We start from the raw sequence: 22664 nt of genomic DNA on the forward strand, positions 1-22664 counted from the left end.
GACAAACAACAATGGTCGTACAATTAAAAAAAAAAGAATAGCAAAATAAGATTATCATATTTCTCACAAAATTATTACTAAAAGAGAAAAGTGAAAAATAAATGCATTGTTAAAACAATAAATCATCTATCCATTTTCCAAACCTGCTTATTTTAGAGCAGGGTCATAGGGCAACTGGGGCCTATCACTCCCAACAACATGTGTAAGGCAGAAAAAAAACCCTGGACTGGGCACCAGTCCATCACATAGTGAGCACGTACACTTCTGAGGCAATATAGCATTGGCAATCCAACTAACCTTCTTGTTCTTGGATTATGAACGGAGACTGAATCACCTGGAGGAAACCCAAACAGACATGGAGAGAACAACAACATTTATTTATATAGCACATTTTCATACAAACAATGTAGCTCAAAGTGCTTTACATGATGAAGAAAGAGAAAAAAGACAAAATAAATAAGAATTAAAATTAGGGAACACTAATTAACATAGAATAAAAGTAAGGTCCGTTGGCCAGGGAGGACAGAAAAAGCCAAAAAAAACTCCAGACGGCTGGAGAAATAAATAAAATCTGCAGGGGTTCCAGGCCACAAGACCGCCCAGCCTCCTCTAGGTATAAAACATGTAGACTCCACAAAGGGAGGGCTTGAACTTAAAGCAATTATTATTATTCAAACAGGAATAGATTCCTGAGGCATATCACTGGCAGTGGAAATGCTTAGTGTAAGCTTTAGAAACGCTGAGAAAAAGAAATTCTTGGAGTGTGTCATACTCCAGGCTCTTTTCAGGTATGTTATACCACTGCAGTCTGGGAGAGGGTGTGGCCGGTAACTGTCTTGTCTTCCCTTTCTCCTGCAGAGCCAAGAAGCCACCCAAGAAGGGCAGTTGAATGCGCCCCTTCCAGTACACTAAAAAAATAAAGGCATGACTGCGTGGAAGGAGGCATTGGATATCAACCAGAAGAGCTGAGAGTTGGAACTATCACATTTTGAACAAAGAGATAAAAACCCTTTGATAGCTAGTGTTAATTATGGTGGCCTCTTTTGTTTTCTATTTTGAAACCACCATGCTGTGTTTTTATTCTGCTTTGAGAAGTAAACAGAATTTCTTCATGCCTGCAGAGCCTTATTTCCCTGGAGCATGACAGGTGCAAGTATATGATGATTTTTGAAAGGACAGTATGAAAGGCCACTTTTCTTATTCACTTGACTCATGAGGCCAGATAAGGATTGAAGTACTTTACAGCGTATTTATTTGGATTTAAATAACTTTAAATGCAGCTAATGTGTTATCATATTGATATCACTGTAACCCTTGTGAAGTATAGGTTTCTGCTTTTATAAATTTCTCTTCCTAAATCTAATAGAAAGTTCAGATTAGCATCCCACACACACACCCATATATCTGTGTGTGGGAGGGATAAACCAATGTAGATAAGCTGCGAGCAAATTAATGCTATGGTGTAGATGCTAGAAACTTAATAACCAAATGAAGAACTTTTCCATTTTGACCATATGAATTGCAAGATCAAAATTTACTGATTATGTGCGTTTTTCTACAGGCGAGAAAAGATCAACTAAGTTAGTGTAAATGTATGTTTGTGTGTTTATTCCCTTTGTTTGTATATCTATATAGTATATATATATACAGTATAGAAGAAAATTGACACCTTATCAGAGTCAATCACCAAGTAATGCAATTCATTTTGCTACTCAACAAATTCTCAGTGTTGCACAATTGATGTTTTTTTTTTTTTTACAAACTCTTGGAATTGAAGGATATATGTGAGTTTTGAATTCAGAAGGATTCCACTGTGCACTACTATATTAACTTTATACAGCACCTAATGCACTACAAGTTGCCTTACAACTAATAAAACAATGATAGAGTCCAGTGAAAACCCCAGTAGTGTGGTCATGTCCTAAATGATTTCAGCAATGTAGTAGGCACTAATTATAATCCTGTGTTCCAAAGCTGAGAGAGGATTTATTTTTCTTTGTTCCCACTGTCAATATATACTATTCCTCTGTCCTTTATGTCAAAATCATATCCTTAAACATTGACACACTTCTTATCTAATAATGTGGACAGACATGACATGAAGTGAATGTATACTAAAATTGACGTTTACTACATGCAGGGGTGATGTCTCAGCTCTGTCCCTCGTCAGATGATACCAGTGAGGAATGCTACTGCTGGCTTTCAAGTCAGGAAAGCAGGAATCTCTCTTTAGACTCTCTTCCTCTCTCATTCTCCCTCTCAGTCAAACTGAGAGTCATGGAGGAGGAAGACCCACTTGGCTTTGTATGCTGACTACAGCCAACACTGCAAGTGAGGACACTATTTTGTCTACTTTCAGAGCATAGGTAAGACACTGCAACCTATTAAGAAAGTATTGCTATCACAATGGAAACTTATAATGTTGAGAAAGACACCACAGCTCCTCGCCTTGAAGTTTTCAGTAGAACAGCTGTGGCATAAAGCAGGTGTAAATGAATTGCTTTGATTTGCTGACACAGTTTTCAGGGCAGTGTGAGAGGTGGTTAGCTGCAGCATAATTTAGGACTGCATGTGACTTTTATAAACTTTGTCATATTGTGGTTTGCTGTAATTTTGATAGTCCTGTTTACGAGAGCCAGTGTGCAATTGGACAGTTCTACAAGCCTGCATGAAAATCCTATCCAGAAAGGATCTCTGTCTGTAGCACATGCTGTGTGATTGACAACAGCAGCAGACCTTTCTGTATTTGTGCAAGATTGCCACTTCAGTGTTTCACTACCGTCTACTAATAAACAGAAGGCGGTCTCTTCTTGCTGGGTCAAAACTGGAGCAACATATTAGTCACTTGGTCTCTCAGATTGTTTATCATGTTTACATTTGTGGCCATAAATATTGCTAAAAGATGTTAATAATGCATTGTTAAACCTTAAAGCTCACAGTACTCATTTTGCATGTGTCAGCAAACAAAGCAAACATGTAGCAAACACACTTAGTCTATGGAGGAAACTATCTCACTCACAAAGTCTTCCTACTCTAATACTGATTATCTATTTTCCAAAGTTTATCGGTTTAAATAAAATCATATGTTCAGAGTAATGTGAAATTCTAATTTGCAAATGCTAATCAACATGCAATACATCACCACTCTCCACCACCATGATTACCAAGTATAAGAACCTTACCTCAAAAATTTCTGTTTTCATTACCTTAAAAGTTTTTGAATGTTTCTTATAACAGTATATATTTAGGGTCAATATTACAATTTCTGAAGGTAAAGCACAAAGTCATAGCAAGCTAACAGTCAATTAAGTAAGTCTTTTGTGATAAGGACCTAGGTATTTATTTGCTCCAAGTAGCCATCATGACAAAAGTAAAAAAAAAACAGGCTTACTGACAGCTGTAAACAGAATTCCTCCTCACATTTTTATTCCAAACAGGACTAAAATTATAATATTACTTGCCAGCCATGAAAAGTATTTAATTATATCATGAGATGCCTTATCATTTATATATATGATCAAGATCATCTGTATATATTTCCTTCATCTTTGGTATCAATATGGAAATAACTTGTAGAAAATTATGCATTCTGATGTCAAAGAAAGAAAAAAGAAAGATAGGAACACATGCTTTCTATACACCCACTCTCTAACAGTCATTATTATGAATGTTGGAGTGAGGAGAGCGCAGTGCATGCTTCAGATACGCTTTCTGTCTCACTTATAGTGTGAAGAAGAATGAAGCATGTCTGTTATATTCTCCCTTCGTCTACTATATCACAGTGAAAGAAAGTACTGGACGTGGTCCTTTCATCCTGTTACTCCAAGCTACTTAACAAAAAATGCAGAGTAATCAGAAAGAAGTACTGTAGGCACACATCTCCCATACTGCTCTGCATTGCTCTGTCTCATTTATTGTGGTGCAACAGTAGTGGTAGAAAGTGTAACCCATTCGGACTTTTAGAATTCCCCTGGGTGGAGTCTAGACCACCTGGTCAAGATAAACAGTGTAACCACTGAGCCCAAACTACAGACACAATATTACCCAACACAATTCCAGGTTCACATAAAAGGTTTTTATTTGCCACCAACACTTTTCTAATTAAATTCCAGCCAAAATACTCAAAACAAACAGATTCACTTTCTCCTTCCACCTCCAGGTGAGTGTCACTTGCTGCCTCCTGCCTCTGACTCACTGAGATGAGGCTGCTGGCTTCTTTTAAACTGGACCCGGGACTGCATCTGGTATCTTGGGATTGGTCACCCGGAGCTCTTCTGGGTCAGATGGAAACTGGGGTAGTCCTCCTCAGCAGGGCCCCATTGCAGTACCCAAAGTACCTGACAGTGTTGTACTTCTGGAGTCAGAGTCCCATGCCACCTTGTGGGTGACTCTACTGGGTTTAGCCTGGAGGAACGCTGCCACCTGCCATGTGGGGGAACAAACTGCTCTGGGCACTTATGTTGTCCAGTCCACTTATCACCCTTCTCTCTGTGCTGGGATGAAGATTATAAGGTGTTCCAGCTGGGTCAAGTCTCAGCTCGTCATCCTTCCAATACATCCTAGGCTGGATGCCCTTCCTTCCTCTCAGTCACTTACAACATGTAACAAAAAGGGAATGTTTTATTAGATCAATGAAAATGCTTTCTATGTGCTGCTACAGTAAAGTGAATTTCACACAACACCCCGGACCAAATGATTGTCTGTTACAAACCGACATGTCTAGTGATTTCCTGCAGGTCAATGTGATTTTCATAAGAGACTTAAAGCCATATAGAAATTGAGCAAATGCTTCTTAAACAGTTAATTGACAGTTATATTTTTAATCAGATCACAACAAGCACAGCTTTTGTCACTACCCATCATATATAGCATTTGTATGAAAATTCCTTTTTAATTGGTAATTACAGTGGTAATAAAAAAAAACTTAATTCTGTCACTTAGAAGGATTTTAGGAAGTTTCTTTTCTTACATCTGTTAACTATAGAGTTACAAGCACAGAAAAAGCAGACAGTGAATCATTTTTAATTTTAACACCATTAGCAGTATTGTACCAATGCGGTGAAATTTGTATCAGAAACAAAATTACAATATAAAATCAAAAACGTAAAGTAATCATGACATAATATTCTGAAATCCATTTAATCCAATTCAAAAACACAAAAGACCTGTGCCTTCCCCAGGCTGTGTCAAAGCCCACGCATGTGCACCATCACAGGCACACTCACACTGTGTCAGCTTAGAGTAGCAAATTAAACAAACACACTAATGTGCTAAGTCTTATACACTGGGAAAAAAGAAGTCTTGTATTCAGTGACTAGTTATAGTCATACAGATTTTGATTCACATTCCTGGGAGTTTACTTTGCTGCAGCAAGCTTGGAATTGTTAGAAAGGAAACAGAATTGAAGAGAGGTTAAAAATGAAAGATAAAATGTAATGTACAGACATCTGTTCAATTCATTAAATTGATTAAATTTATTACCAATCTATGTATATCGATCTTTATCTGTTTGTTTAGTAATTCTGTGCATTTACATTTTTCATGGAAACTATTTGTACTTCCATGCATTTGCTTTTTTTTTCTTTGAGTTAATAGGTGATCTTAAAAAAGCATTAAAGCAGCTGTGTGCCTGGGACAAACCAAGAACATATTAGGTGTATTTAATAAGAGGAGAGAAAACAAGGAAATCTACTTAAATGTAAACTAAAGCTGCACTATATTTATGTTAAAAGATACACATATAATAGTGGATGATGCGATTGATTGATTGAAGTGCCAGAATCCATGGTTTCAAGGAGTGTGGGCTATATATGTACATACAGTGGGGAAAATAAGTATTGAACGTGTCAACATTTTTCTGCGTAAATATATTTCTAACGAGGCTATTGACATGAAATTTACACCAGATGTCGGTAACAACCCAAGCAATCCACACATACAAAGAAACCAAAACAAATAAGTCCATAAAGTAAGTTATGTTTAATAAAGGGGAATGACACAGGGAAAAAGTATGGAAGACATGAAGAAAAGGCGGTGTAAAAAGGCATGGAAAGCCAAGAAACCAGCTGAAATTTGTCAGTATTTAGAAAGCAATCCTACCCCTTATCAGTGCAAATGAATATCAACTGGTTTAGTTCTAATTGATGGCCTATAAAAAGGTTTCTTATTACCAAGGTGTCACACAAGAAGCATTTTATGATGGATAAAAGCAAATAGCTCTCTTAAGACCTTGGTGAAAATCTGGTGCTAATTTCATGTCAATAGCCCCATTACATATATATTTTACTGAGAAAAACGTTTACACGTTCAATACTTATTTTCGCCACTGTATACACATCATTCATTGTATGTAGCACTAAAAAAAAATGACACATTCATTTTCAGCTTATCTAAAATTTGAATACTAAAATAGCAACTAAGTGCATCATTACTTTTGACTCTTTAATTGAATTCTTCTTGTTTTTTCTGACTACAATTTTTGTTTTTCATTAGCATCTTTGATGTTCATTTTTTGCTAGGAACACTATATCATTATACATATTATTGCAGGGATCTTAAGCAATTTCATTTATTTGTTCTTGTACATTCCTTATGTCACCCTGCAAATTCTTTGTATCTCTACAGACATGTTTTCTTTTGGGGTTCTTATTTTTACAGATCCAAGATTCTTTGCTGAATAGTAAAAAGGAGTAGCCAGCATAATTTTATGAGATGGACCAGAAGAATAGGCATGGTCAAAATTTCAAAACTAGATTCCCAAACTGGGAGATCAAAGAAAAGGAGAACATCAAAGCCACTAATTCAAGGTGAAAATCATAGTCAAAAAGACCAATCCAGAGTCAAAACAAACGTCACACTGTGTTGCTATTTTAGTATTCAAAGGATTATCATTGCAACACAGCACTCTACAACCACCAACATGGCGCTATCCATAAGAAAAGAAAATGACATTGACAATGGCCGTAAAAAATGTATAATTTTTAACAGAAGCTTTTCAGCAAAAAATAAATATCAAATTAAACAGTCTGGATTGGTGTAACCGCACCCTAATTTGGAGTGTTCATAAGAAATGTAAGGATTTACTTCATGAGGTAGAAGTACAAAGAAAACAAGAATACTTCATGAAATACTTTAAATATTAAAATGTGTGCTTCAATGTACATGTTAAAAGTCTAAATATTTGTAATAGCAATAGAAATTTGTCATTTTTCACCCTCTCATAGAGGGCCATAAAGGGCTAGATCACTAGTAAAGGGTCAAAAAGCAAAAATAACATCACATTTGTAATCTCTGACCTTGAAATAGTCTAAAATGATACCCTACATGCTTAATTTTTTAATTTTTTAATTTTTAACCTTCCTTAGAGGGCTAGGTCTGTCAGTATAAAATGAAATTTCAAAAATATTATACTCATGATCAGCAACCTTTAAATAGCATAAAATGACACTTGTCATGCCTATATTACTGCTCTCCATTTGGTCAAAGTTTTGTGAAAAGGAGCAACTTTGACCCCTTGTATTCTATTGGTAGTGAACCCCTGGGGTTGGTTGTTGTGGTGTTCATTCAAGTCTTTCTAATACTCGTATTTTTGCTGAAGACACTTATTGGTTTACTCTTTACAATAAGGATGTAATTACCTGCACAAAATATAGCTCTTATGAACAGAAATTATTTGGCTCAGAAACCCGAAAACTAAAATATAACAATTCCACAAAAAATTAAAAACTTTGAAACTCACGACACATTTTGTTTACTGTTTTGTGAATTCATTTTGTCAATTAACAATACAGTGAGAGGAAATAAGAAGAAAACAGGATACCTCAAAGGAAAACCAACAGGGAAATTTTGACAACTGAGACAACTGAGTCTGGGATTCAAAAGAATAACTATGGATGTACTGTAAAAGGCAGTAGTTAAAATTACTGCCACTCAGTTCTGTATGATGCAAATTAAAACTACTCCTACAATGTCTCTGACATCTAATCAAATACATAAAATGATCTTATTGTGTAAATGTTTCATCAATATTGTTCTCTATAGGTAGAGACTGCTATTATTAAAAGAAACTTTTATTTTGCAAGAGAATTTTCCTATGCTATCATTGTGATAAATAAAACTAAAAAATAATTTATGGTAAAGTGCCCAAGATTGATATCCACACTCCTCTATCCATGTTTCAGTCGAACTTAAATCATGTTAAGAAAGCTTTTACTGAGATTCAAACAGCAGATAAGAAACTCAGCATAGATACCCATGCTTATTGTTACTGTACAAACAGGTGCAGATAATGACCAATCACATTAATAAAATGCTATTGCTCATTCTCTAGTATAGAGAGAAACTCAGAACCTAAAAAATAATGTTGAAAAGCGCAAGGTAGAAATGTGACACCAATGTATCCATACAGCAAAGACGGAACCAACATCATGACATGCCAGCCCATCTCAGGGTGATCACACACATGCACACACGCACACACACACAGACTAGGACTCATTTATCAGCACAAATTGTCTGAATGTCTTTGGAATGTAGGAGAAAACTGAAGCACCTGGAGGAAACCCACACAGACATAGAGAGACCAAAGAAACTGTCATGGACCAAAACAAGTCCTTCTACAAAGAAATAAAAATAATGTCAGAAAAAAGTGCTTTTTTCACCATTGCATGTTTTTATTTATACAGTTAAAATATTGGATTCTAAGGTTTACTATACTATATATATAGAAAATTTAGAATTAAACAATATAAACCAGTACATTATCATTAATACATGCAGTTTATGAAAATGATATATGGGAATATCTGGTGCCTTGATGGAGAATTCATAACATTACTTAATTTTAATTATTAAAATTAATTCTTAAAATGAATTTTAATTCACTAAAACAGTAAAAAACTAAAAAATTACTTGCTAAATTTACAATATAAAATGTGTTCAAGTTTATTTGTTGCTTCTTTATGTTTGAAACAGTATTGAAATTTCTTTTTGCTTGAAGTTCTTCTGAAACATAACATTGAGATCTCTTTTTAAACACCCACAAAGACCGTACATTCAAGCAAACTAAATACATTCTTCTGCAGGTTCCATATACAAAACAATATTTAGCAGCAGACCATACTTAGACAACCAGTGCTGTGCTTCCAACTGCTCTTTTCAGCATGCAAAACAGAAATAATACATCTGGCCTTGACTTTGTACCAGTGCCTGAATGATATGATAATAAAAAAAAAATGAAGAGGTCAGGGCAACAACACTAATTCCCCACTCACCCCATGCTAATACAGGATCTAGCACACACTGTAAATAATAAACATTTTTGAGCAGTATATTTAAATGAATGGAAAAAAAATTGTGTCACAAATACCCCAGGTTGCCCTCTCAGATTTCACTGATACATACTGAATACACAAAATACAATATACAATCACAAAATTGTTCTCAGTGAAACAAATACTGAAGATTTTTCTACTCCAAAGAGATGCATGTAAATGTCACTCTTCCAGATAATAAAGAATGAAAACAGCACCCTCTGCCTGTAGGGATTTACCAGGTTTAATGAACACGCTTCCAAAGAAATATGCCAGCTAACGAACACCCTCGTGATCATTGCTTTGCCCTTGTTATAGCTAGAGTTTGATCTCTAGCCTGTGTTTATTTTCCTTTATAGTGGCTTGTTTGTTTGTTTAACAATATTATTTTTATATGTCTATTGAAATTATGTATTTTTTAAATTTTATATTGCATGTATTATGTGATCTCTTTTACTTCTTGTGTTTTTTGGATGGCACCCTAAAAAGCGGGTTCATCCTATGTAACGCAAGCAAAACTAGCAAGAATGTTAGTAGTACCAGGAGAAAAGATGTAGTCAGAAGGACAAAGGGTAGATGGAAAGATCATGAAATTGAGTGTTGAAACAGAAATGAAATGCAAAATAATTAACTTGAAAGATAGCAAGTGAAGGACTATTACCAAAAAGGCAAGAGAGAATACAGACTTAAGAATAGCTACATTCCACAAAAAGGATTTGTACCTATAAACTCATGTAAGGAAGTGTCTAAAAGAATGACCTTTTAACCGATCATATCATAATGAGGAGGTCAAAATCTTTGAGGAACTCTCTCTAACAATATGGGTATTGATCTAACAACAGAGAGAAAAAAAATGTTGGTAAATAATCAAATGGCAGTGACAACAGTGCAATATATTACACAAAAAAAACAAAAAAAAAAACAAAAGCAATGATTCGAAAGACTAGAATCCTCATCTTGAAAAACTTCCGAAAATATGTGTAGGAGTGCACCTATAAATACCATACAATATTTAAAACAATATAATTTGTAACATTCTGATGTCACCACTAAAGGGTCACCCACAGCCTACATATTTAAAGCTGGGAAGCATGTTATTTAGTGGTTAATTAATTGATTGACATTCTACAGTGCACAGTGAAAACTGAAAATCTGGTTTTCTTGGATTTTCATTTCTCTTTTTGTGGATTCTATTTATTGGATTGTGTACTGGAACTTAATTGCACTGGTCTGCCTTTTCAGGCAAATCCTTTTTGTCGTATTTTTCTTCTTTTTTCTTGTTTTTCAATTTTTGGTAATAAATCATTTTTGTTATAACATTTCCTTCTTTCGGACTGTTTTAACAAGGTAGTTTTACAGTTATTTCTCTCTTGTAAGACATTTTGTTATTATGGTGTGGCAGAGCTGTGCAGAAAAAGTTTGAGTTGAGTTTGACCTACAGAGCTCAGCTGCACAAAGAGCTATAGATGTTCTTCTGTAGCTTGGAGTGATAAGGGGGGCTTCTTTTGAGGGCCATTGCAACCCAGACACTGCAGGTATGCAGCTAGCTAATGTTACCACGGTGCAAATCTGCAAGCTGAGTGGCTCATAGTGTGTCTGAGTCTACCGTAGTACAAATATTTTTGGGAGATTTAAAATTATTTGAAATAAAAATAGTGTTCTTCATTTTTGGGCTTGGACAGGCTCGAAGACAGCCTATACAGTACCAGGGCCTGGCTGCTTTGTGTGAGGCCTTTCTTTGTGCACATTAGGGAGGGCTGTGGACTGTTGTATAGGTCTTGGAGAGGTCTCACACTGTTTCACTATTTTGTATGCTGCTCATCATAACAGACCTACAGTATATGTGCTTTCTACTGCTCTTTCCAATTGTTGGTATGTTCTTCTCACACAACTGCTTTTAAAAAGATCATTCTTGAATTGACTCCATCCTTACCTTCAACTTATGATTCGAATTGGTGCTTTTCATTTGATTAATGTTCTCACGGAAAGTGTTGTCAGGCATGCTCCTTCATATAAAGATAAATTAATGCAAAAATGACAAAAGAGTGGTAGGAATATAAAGTAATGGCATAAATACAAATATTTATTCTTAGCAATGTAAATCTCGCATTAGTGTGCTTTTTGAATGGAGAATATGAAAAAAATAGCTAATAAAACAATACAATTAAAGGTAAAATGTCTGACTAATTGTGAAATTGTCTGGAACAAAATTTATAGCCACATTGGGTCCCTGGACTGAGCTCAAGAGCCACTTAATGCCTACAATCCCGGCACTGTCACATGAATGAATGTATTTTACCATCTTGTTACTCGCTTCCTGACTAAATTGCTATCAGATATTTTTTCTTTCAAAAAGTAAACTGTAAAATATAAATATTAATTTAAGTAACAACACTCTTTTGAATATATATTTTTAGTACTTTTTCCAACACTGGCTCTAACTGTGTATAACACTTCTGAGAATACACAATTATTTTTCTCTGATTTTTTTGTAGTTGGAATATAATAGTTATAATATTCACAACAATGTATGTTTAAATTAATCTGGAAAATGGTATTATTTTAATATTCTATGAACCAGCTATGTCAAGTCCTTATTTAAACTGAACCAGGGTCTACTTAGTATATTTTAATGTGTGTGGAATAGTTACAATCCTATGATAAAAACACAATGTAAATGAAATTTGTGTGAAAGAATAATGTAAATAAACTGAAAGAGTGGGAGGAATTACTAAATATTTTGTTTATATTTTGGTTAACTGGTTAGTTTTATATTGGGTATAAATATCAATTTATCATATCCAAAGTACATGGAAGAAGTGAATGTGTAGCAGTTCTGTAATTGAGATTTACAGGAGGATAAACAGCAAACCAAATTATTGATATTTATCATTGATATTACTGATTATTACAGTTTTTCATGTCTGTTTGTCAACTCATTTTCTGAATGTGCTCTTTTTCCAAGCAAATTTAGTTGTGCTACATTTTTGTATAATTTTTAACTTGTAAGTGATCACATATGATGTAGTTAGTGCGGGGCACACAAGCCTTTAGTGCTAAATAATGCACCTGCTCTCCCACTGACTATACTTATTATTTTTATTAATTTTTTATTGCTTTGTTAAAATATTTCAAATTATGCGTATTTATATTGTATGAATGTTAAAAGTTGGGTTTTAGGCTGGGGGTGGATGGAGCATGAAGATCCGCTAAAGCAGCCACCTCCTTTGCACCCTTTGTGCGGGGGCCTTTCTCCAGGAACTGTACATTGGTCTTCTCATATTCTACAGACACGTGTGTAACTTTTATTGGTTACTTGAAATGCGGGTGTAGGTGCATATATGTGAGATGTCCTACGTTGGACTGGTGCCTTGGCTTCAGTATTCCAGGATAGGCTCTGACCCACTGGATTACATAGATAGATAGATAGATAGATAGATAGATAGATAGATAGATAGATACTTTATTAATCCCAAGGGGAATTAATTAATTAATTGTTTCAATAATGAAAAAACTGACGGATAGATAAACTGATCAAAAGTTAAACTAAATTTGGTCTTCAGATTTTTGAAATACAGTATCCCCATCACATATATAAACTTTTCTCCCATGTTTCATAGCTGTGCTCATATTGTGCCATGTTCTGTCCAAGTTCTTTTATAAATCCATTCCAAAACACAGACTCAGTACTGCAGTCCATTTTTCCTTCCTCAATCCAACACCTGGATCACAGAGAGGTGGTTAGGCAATGATCCATCAGCGTGTCGATTCATCGAAAACCTATAAACTGGAAAAGTACAACCCCTTTGGAGATGTTATTTATTATTTAATTTTTTGGAAAACATTTAACGCATCAAACGTTAAAGATACACACTAAACATTCGTTAGGCGTTACAATTCAACGTTTTCACGTTTGTATAATTTTCAAATGCCTCTATTTGAAGGAAAAAAAAAACAATTTAATCAGTGCTATAGCACTCTCTATACTTTTATTTTTCGTAACATTTATAATGCCGTTTCTCTCTCCACACCCCTTTAGTTTTTCCTATCGCTGTGTCGTGACCCTTCATAGACCATTATCAAACTGGAGGGGGGTTTGTTAAAATATAATTTTTCATTAGAAACGTGAGAAGAGCCATAATCAATCATTTACAAAAAAGAAAGAATTTTAACAGTTTTGATAATATTAGATGCATATTTTGTGTGTATGGACCAACTTTCATTTCAATCTTGGACACTTTGAAGTAGTAAAACCCCCCTTTATAGGTTATTATTTGGCTGCGACTCGCGTTTTGACGGCATTATCCACCTCGAACGCCAAAACGAGAAAGGCGAAAGAGCAGGTGGAGAACGGTGGTTTGGGATTATAGGTTTTGAGTTTGTTTAAACTGTTCACTTTTGAACACTGTCTTGGTTTATAATTCTTGCGAGTGGTGCAGGTATGGAGAGAGAAAATACGGTAGGTTTAAGTATTCAAACTATGCCATATGCTAGAGTTTGAATGTGTAAAAAGGAAAGAACAGACGGCGTATTCCAATGCTGGGGAATGCAAGTACAACAGATGTAAAGTTTTTGTCGGAGCGCCAGCGTTTATACTTATTATTATTATAACACATTAAATGTCGACAGATAGTTACAAAGTACCTAAAAGTGCAAAGTCATGCCGACGTTTGACCGTTTTTAAGGGACCACGAATGAAATGTAAAATTAGCGGGAGAGTTGAAAGTCCTGCGTGACGCTAAACGACGTGAATCGAACTCGCTTGAAACAGTGGTTCACGTTGTGATCTTCTCAACGGACAGGCAAAATTATTATTGTTAAGTCCATAGTTTACCATTTAAGCAAAATATCAACAGTTTCTTAAAACGTGTATCAATTCGCTTAACCTTCGGTTAAATTGTGTCTAATTGGCGCTTGGAAAAACCTCTTCTCCGCCAGCCATTACATTTTTTGCTACTCGGTGGTTTTCAACTCGTGTCTCTCACGTATACCGTTTGTATGCCTACGTACTTTAGCAGTACAGTGTTTAGGGGGAATTGGTATATAACTGTCATTTCAATATATTTTCAATATATTTATATCCTTTAAGGATTTTGTTTATTTCTGTTTGTATATTATTGATGTAAATATTTTAAATATGGCCAGTTATTGTATTTATCTGAAAGAAAATGTTAAGTAGTTAAATGTGTTACTTGCTGAATTAAAATATACTAATGGGAAAATTACACGAGCGATTTGTTTTTATGCTTTTCTCTCTGTTGCTTTAATTGTACTTCTATTGTATGGGGTGTTTATACCTAAAAAGCACCTGATTTTTTAGGCATTGAAGAGTGCATTATTGTATGAAGGCTACGAGTTTATCCACTTATTTATTACCGAATGAGTTTATATCTGGTTTTAGGGAGTTGGAGCCAATCAGAGCAGCATCACATACAAGCAAAACCACATTCTGGACAGGTTTTCCATCCTTCAAATGGCATTTTTAATACCAATGGCCAAACTGAACAAGCAGAAGACAAAAGACGACCGTAGTTATGGCCGGGTGTGGTGTAATTTTAGAAAAAAATGGCCATGATTGTTTAATGTGCTGCACACTTGCATTATACAGTATAATTTCAATAATACTTTTATAGCATGTTCCTTAGTGATTTGAGAATCTATCACAGTAAAAATATCGCACCAGCACTCTTTCATCCTCATGAAAACACCCATTTTTAATTAGCAATATTAACAGATACCAATTGCAAATTAGAGAAGACTGCATCCCCAGAGCACTCCCAAACTAAAAAAAAATACTTGTGGTACCTGTGTACTAAACAGGCGGCATGGACGGCTTTGATCCAGAATACAGAGTTTTATATAATAGAAAATATTTTATTAAAATAAATTATTTTAATATATTTTATTTTATAAAATTATTTTATTTTATTATATTTTATTTTATAATATATTCCCTTTTCTATTATTGTGACACAAATTGGATTTTCGTTTTTAACACTAGGCAACCAAAGGGGACATTAACATTAGGCAACTATGCTCCACCCCTACTAGCTTTAACGTTAGTATTTGTGGTTGGGGTAGGGTCGGTCTAATAATTTACACTCCAAAAATTAAGCAACCGGGGCGCCTCCCCCACAGAGCCCAACACTAGAATGGGAAGGAACTGCATCCGTTTAGTACACAAGTTACTTATTACGGGTTATTTACTTAAATATCCACACACCATTTTCAGTGCTGGCCAGTTTTCAGTTTTGATTTCATCCTTCCTTCCACTCATACTGCAGACATAATTGCCATCTGTTAGTTTACATCTGCTATAGCATTTGCTCCAGAGTGGCTTTTAAGGCTTTTAATTCTGCAGCATATCTCTCTAACAGATTTATATTTATTTGTTTGGCAGTCGCTTTTATCCAAAGCAACTTGCAACAGAGGTAGACAATCAAGTAACATTATGCCTGTTTGTACAGCAAGTGTAATTAGATAGGTAACAATAGTTGATTGTCACAAGTGAAAAGAGGTAATATCTAATATTTTTTATAGATTTTAATCGATAAGGCAATTAAACATTATAAAAGATCACAGAGCATATTTTTTTTCCTTCAATCAGTTGGATGGATATTCACAGAACAGATGGGTCTTCAGTTGCTTCTTAAATACATTGAAGGAGTTAGCAGTGTAGGTGTAGGTGGGTAGCCTGTTCCATACACACAGGAAGAGTCTGGATTGAGTCTTGATAACATACAGAGGTGGCATCACCAGATGCTGTTCACTGGCAGACCTGAGTGGGATAGGAGCATAGCACCTCATCAGTGCCTCTATATATACTCAAGTATTGATCCACTGATTACTCTGTAGGCAAGCATTAGGGATTTAAGCTTAATACTTTTTGCTACAGGTAGCCAATGTAGCCACCTGAAGAGAGGAGTGACATGTGCCTGTCTCAGCTCATTAAATACAAGATGAGCCTCTGTATTCTGGATCATCTACAGCAGCTTGATAGCACATGTGGGTACTCCTGCCAGAAGCGAGTTGCAGTAGTCCATACGCAACAAAACCAGAGCCTGGACCAGAATTTGTACTGCATACTCTGTCAGATAAGGTCTTATCTTGCTAATGGTGTAGAACGTGAACGTGCATGAATGAGAGACAGTAGAAATGTGGTCAGAAGTGTTTTTTCACTACCAGTACAATCATTTTGTTTAGTTAACCTTCTTGTCAGTGTGTCTCTTGAAGCTATATTTGGATCCAGCAGACATATATGCTTCAGCAACCACTTACTAGATGCCCAAGTCTTTTTATCGGAATAAAAGACATAGCTATGATTTTTGTGTGCTGTTTTTTAAAAGTCTCTGTGTCTTTTGTGGGAAAGCTAGTATGTGTTTCTTCAGCTGTGGTTACTTACTTGTTTAACATGCCCCCTCTTGAAAAAAGTGGTGTTTTAAGTAGTTGACTAGTATTTTTATTTTTTATTTTTTTACTTAGTAGCAAACTGCTATTCTCCTACAATGGTTATCAGTGCTTCTCCATTTTAGGGTTGAGACAGTATTAAAATTTCACATTTATAATGATAAAAATTATTATGATTTTTGGTATTGTTAAAATATGGTAATTGTTTAAAATGCTACTACACTGCATTTTATTTGTAAACAAAACTGTTGTCATTTAAAAAACAAAAATTCACTGTCTCAGATGTTTTGCACCATTTGTTTTAATGTCAGATGTTACAAGTAGACATAAATAAGCCACAAATAACTTGCATGATCAGCATTTATGCCCAGTTTGCAATAATCACAAATAAACATGCAAAATGAAGATTTTGAACATAATCAAAACACCCGCATAAACCACTCCAGTATGCAAGAGTTAACATTTTAAGACCACAAAGGTAAAAAAGAAAATCAAATGGACAGCAGTAATTTTCATATCTTCATAAAGAGATAAAGTACTTCTTTTTTAATATCCTATACGAATACTCTTTTATTGTAAATTGAAATGTAAAAATGTCAAAATATTTACTTTGCCTAGTTTAGTTTTTGACCTGTGAGGGGAGGCAGCGTGTCATCTGGCACTGAACAGTCTCTGTAATAGTGAATTGGTTTCTGGAATGCATAAACGTTTTCTCAAAACATTGGAAAGGTGTGGTAGGTCTGATAGATCGTCCTTCCACCACATCAGTGAATCCTCTTCTGTTTGAATGGATAGTGTGGTCTGTTGAGGTGCTTGTGCTCTATCCCAGAACCTAAATGATGACCAAAAAGAACAAAGGTAGTAAAAGGAAGAGTTTTAATGCCTTATAAACACATGGGATTAAAACTAACAGAAAAACTAAGCCTTCTGGCCCTCCTATTTGCCCCACACATACTAGTTCTCCACTAGCCTCCTTTACTTGTTCAGCCACTTAGCAGTGGCGTCCTCAAACATCAAGGCACTATGTATATTGACTGCTGGGACATTTTAAACCTGGATTAGGAAATCCTAAGCATTCACAGGTGTTTTCGGGTTACCTGGCCAGTGCTCGAAGTTCTACAGGTATCCCTGAGGAGCTCCCCCTGCTGGTACTACAGTAGATTTTCCTGCAGACTTCTCATACCTCAGAATGTGGTTGGGAAGGGACAGATAGTCTATCCTCCATGGTAGTCCTTCAAATCTGATGCCCAGTGTGCTCTAGTGACCAAGGGGACATTAACAAGGGTAGCAAACTGGTTGTTACTAGTCATATTTTCACAATGGCAATGAAAGATAACATAAAAGTATGAGACTTGTAATCTGAGCAAAACTTTGAATTTGTTTCTGTCTTGGCAGCTGCGAATTACACATATGTAATTTAATTGAGCACAATACGTTTGAATTCAAGATCAGATGCTTATTCCAGTATGGTTATTTATCCAAAATACTCCTTTCACACAGAGTTTGCCTACAAATCTCAGGTGATTTTATGCATTTGGGATGCCCTGAATTTGTGGATACAGCCCTCATACCAAACTACTAATGTCATGGGTTTATATCTGCTAGACCCTCTACCCTTGGTGGTTTTATATTCATTTCTACAATGATTTCTTTTCTCTCTTTTTTTTTTTAGTCATTCAGTTTCTTGTATGTTGTTGCAAGCAAACTCTGAATGAAGCTATAAATTGATAATATTCTACTACTCAGTGTAATTTTCTTACATAGCATAAATGCATAATTAATAGAAAAATAGTGTCTAAAATATAATATCAAATTCTAAGTCTCTAAGGATGAGTATGATGGTGAAGTCCAGTTAAGCTGGAGAAAATTAAACAAAATCTGCAGGAGTTCCAAGGCCAAAGACTGCCCATGCCCCACTGGACATTCTACCTAACATTGATGTCCATAAGTCATTCCTCATTGTTTCCAGGCTTGGACTCAGGCTTGGACACATTTCTTTTGAGATTACCATTAACTGTTGCCTAAACCAAAGAATGGTTCAGAAGATTGTGGTGTAGCGGGACCACAGCTCAAGTTAACAGGGCCACTTTTTAAATAAATAATCGCCACAGTCATGGCTTAGCAAGGGAGAGTGGTGTGTGTGGTGGATCGGTTCCCGGGGAATTCGTGATGTGGGCGAACCTTGCTTAAGTGCACAGGTGAGGAGTCGTCCTCATCCGTAATTGTTCCCAGGAGCTGCTGATTGCCACAGTTGATCCACGTCCCCGTGATGTATAGAAGTGCGAGGCGGCTAGTAGGGGGAGAAAAGAAAAGAAAGAGATGGAGGTTGCAGGGAAGAAGGTGGCAGGAAGCAGGGAGAGGATAGCCGGACAGAGAGCGAGCAGGCTCGATGGAGCAAAGGTAGGCAGCTGGGAGGTGAGCCCCTGCAGAGGAGTGTTTGGCCGATACTTGGTGAGGCTGAAGAAAGCGGTTGTTCCAGCTGAGTGATCACGGAGCTGGAGTGACCGGTATTGAAGATGACTGGCTGTCGAAAGGCAGCGGCAGTTGTGGAGACTTTGGGCTGGTTTAGCCCCAGCGTGAGCACCCTGGCCGCTGGGGAAAGAACCGAAGTCTTGGTCCGGATGGAGCCCGACGTAGCCAGGGATCGGAGGGCTACAGGACCAGTGAGGAAGGCAGATGCACCTGCAGGTAGGGCGACTCCCCTGTTGCGAAGCCGATGGGAGAAGCAGGGGAGCCGCCAGGTAGAAAGAAGAAGGCACCATGCTTTGGATTTTAAGAGACTGCTTCCAGCCATTGTTTTAACCTCGTTGTTTTTAAAAGATTCTTTCTATTGGATTTTAACCTCCACTTTTCACTCGTTTTAATGGATTATTTATTTGAAGACTTTTGAATACACTGCACTATTTATTTGAACACTTGTTTTGATTTTTGTTGTTTTTAATAAAAGCACTTTGCACTTTTTGCACCATCCCCTTGCTTTGTTGTGCCTCACTGCCAAACTCATCGGTGACATTACGACAGTGTCAGGTTCAGGGCTAACGGAAAGACGATGGGACCATGGAGCAAACCAAGACCATAAACTACAGTAAAGTTGAACATGTGGTATCATAGGGTGAAGCATCCTACAAAGTCATAATGTAAAAAAAAGTGTTGTAATTTCCACATGGTGTGACCGAAATTTATAATTTATCCATCCATTATCCAACCCGCTATATCCTAACTACAGGGTCACGGGTGTCTGCTGGAGCCAATCCCAGCCAACACAGGGCACAAGGCAGGAAACACACCCCGGGCAGGGCGCCAGCCCACTGCAGGGCATGCACACACCCACACACACACACACACCAACACACACCAAGCACACACTAGGGACAATTTAGAATCGCCAGTGCACCTAACCTGCATGTCTTTGGACTGTGGGAGGAATCCGGAGAAAACCCACGCAGACATGGGGAGAACACGCAAACTCCACACAGGTAGGACCTGGGAAGCGAACCCGGATCTCCTAACTGTGAGGCAGCAGCGCTACCTACTGCACCACCATGCCACCCAAATTTATAATTATACCCATAAATTAAAGTCTGCAATGTGTACTTTAATCATGTCTGAATGGTTTGATGAGCAATTTTAGACTGTGGAGCAGAGGGATAAATCAAAGAAAAATGTGTCTTTGTCCCAATAATTATGGAGGGAACTGTAACACCTGTGCTCTACCTTGAAGTTTGTGATGCGATGAGGAATTGTTTATGAATATTGTTCAGTCTAAATAGGTATTTTATATGCTTTAGTGACTGTTGAGTTATTTCATCCAACCTGCTATATCCTAACACAGGGTCACGAGGGTCTGCTGGAGCCAATCCCAGCCAGCACAGGGCGCAAGGCAGGAACAAACCCCGGCTAGGGCGCCAGCCCACCACAGGACACACACCCACACACCAGGGACAATTTAGGATCACCATTGCACCTAACCTGCATGTCTTTCGACTGTGGGAGGAAACTCACACAGACATGGGGAGAACATGCAAACTCCAAGCTCGGGGACCCAGGAAGCGAACCCTGGTCTCCTTACTGCACGGCAGCAGCGCTACCACTGCACTGCCCAAGTTATTTAATTTATTAGGTAAAGCTGGGTATATAATGAATGACAAGTGTTAAGTCTAATGTTTTATGGACATAATTGAGAAAGTGAGTTATCGTATTACCAGATTAATATCTCCCTATGGCTCTAGAGTGTCACACGCATGTACTTGTGCTCCATGAACACATATGAAAATAAAAATAAAATGAACTGGGATGGGGATTGGTCTCCCTCAGAAATTTAAGGAAGTGGTCACTCATTCATTGGATCGAGGGTTTGGCAACATAATGTTTGAGTTACAAACTGTGTATTTTATATAAGAGTGCAAAATACCACTGAAACAGACAAATGCTGATGCTACAGAGAGAGGGCAAGACATTAGAAATTTCATGACTGTACCTTCAACATTTGGAATATACAAGTTAGTCGGTGACAGCAGGTGAAATCTCATGTGATTTTGATCTTCCAGTCTGAAGTTGAGGGAGAGGTGAGGATTAATTTTGGCAGGGGTGAAATCAACATCCTGAAATCTGGTTACGGCTACATTTGAATATATTACCTAACAATCAATGTAGTAATACTCAAAATATAAATAAATGTGATCTTACAATCGATATAGGCTCTCTTTAGTAATATGTGAGAATTGATCATTAGCACCTATTTCTTTTTTACCTGAAGAAATATAAAATAATACCTCTTGACTTGGGTGACACGTGTACATGCAAGAGGTGGGATGTATGAACTTTGCCGTACAACACCTGAATTACTTTTTCCTTGTGTATGCCAGGGCATGCACCCAGGTCACCCTAATATTAGATCATTATTAATCCATGAGTTACAGAGAGACAGTGCTTCACATATGATTGTACTATTGTTTACCTTTCGCTGTCATTACTTTCTGTATACTTGTCATAGATGTCATGGCCTTTTCAGATGCTCATAATTAAACAGGTTTACTTAACAACAACACTCACTTTAATAATGAAGCTTAACTACTGCAGTTGTTTTTATTAAATTTACACTGGGATGTACTTTTCCCCTGTGCTTTGTCCCTTTAAATCAAAAGGAATGTGCAGCTGTAAGTCATTAGTTGAGAGAAGCCGAGACATTAATTGCCTGCGAACTGCTGGTAACGAGCAGTCAGACGGCCAGCTGAGCACACTGAGGAGCAACACAAAACAGCAAGACAAGCTGCATATTAGTTAAACTTGGCATTGATCTTTTTCCGCTGTTTACTGCAACAGCACTTGGACCTGAGGATTATATCCTCTTAATACCATACTTCGTAGTCTAGTTTTGATGCTCAGCTAGTACAATGCTATCTCAGGTACAATGCAAGTGACCCCACATGTACTTTTTACTTGAATGTTTATTTTAGTATTTTCACGGATGCTGATTACAATACATTGCGCTACTTATTCAATGGAGATTTTAGCATTTCATTATACTACCTCAGTAATGTTATTTGTTTTCACCAGTGTAAAAAAATGTTTTAACAGATTTAAAATTGTTCATTTTTTTGTTTACAGATCTTTACTCTTATATTTTACAAAAGATTGCACTACTTGAACTATTTGGATTTAATGCCTAAAATTTCTGTTTTCATCAAGGTAAATATTTTAATGCATACAGAAATGCAATTTATTTAAATACATTTTGTATTTAATTACAATACATACAATATTTGGTATTGAAATTGACATTGAGTTAAATTTTAATTGTTTTCTTAGTATCATAAGTGTGAAATTTTGGTATTGTGACAACCCTAATATGTGGTAGCCATCAGAGGAAATCACAGGAACATCTAGTGATCCGACAAAAGAAATATACATGTCCAGTGTTAACAAAGAAAGCATGATTCTTCCTTC

The 22664-nt window shown here is 36.5% G+C and overlaps 1 protein-coding gene across 1 annotated transcript in view; it reads left to right on the forward strand.

Annotated features, from left to right (window-relative positions):
• Nucleotides 1-13613: 13613 nt before the first annotated feature.
• The window catches only part of LOC114656637 (protein boule-like), a 212456-nt gene continuing 203405 nt past the window's right edge, over nt 13614-22664 (forward strand). Inside the window, exon 1 of the mRNA XM_051931058.1 lies at nt 13614-13770. Within this exon, the coding sequence (XP_051787018.1) occupies nt 13753-13770 (18 nt within the window). The 5' untranslated portion in view covers nt 13614-13752. The remainder of the gene's footprint in view (nt 13771-22664) is intronic.

This window comes from Erpetoichthys calabaricus, chromosome 8 (assembly GCF_900747795.2).
Source record: "Erpetoichthys calabaricus chromosome 8, fErpCal1.3, whole genome shotgun sequence".
Classification (NCBI taxonomy): domain Eukaryota; kingdom Metazoa; phylum Chordata; class Cladistia; order Polypteriformes; family Polypteridae; genus Erpetoichthys; species Erpetoichthys calabaricus.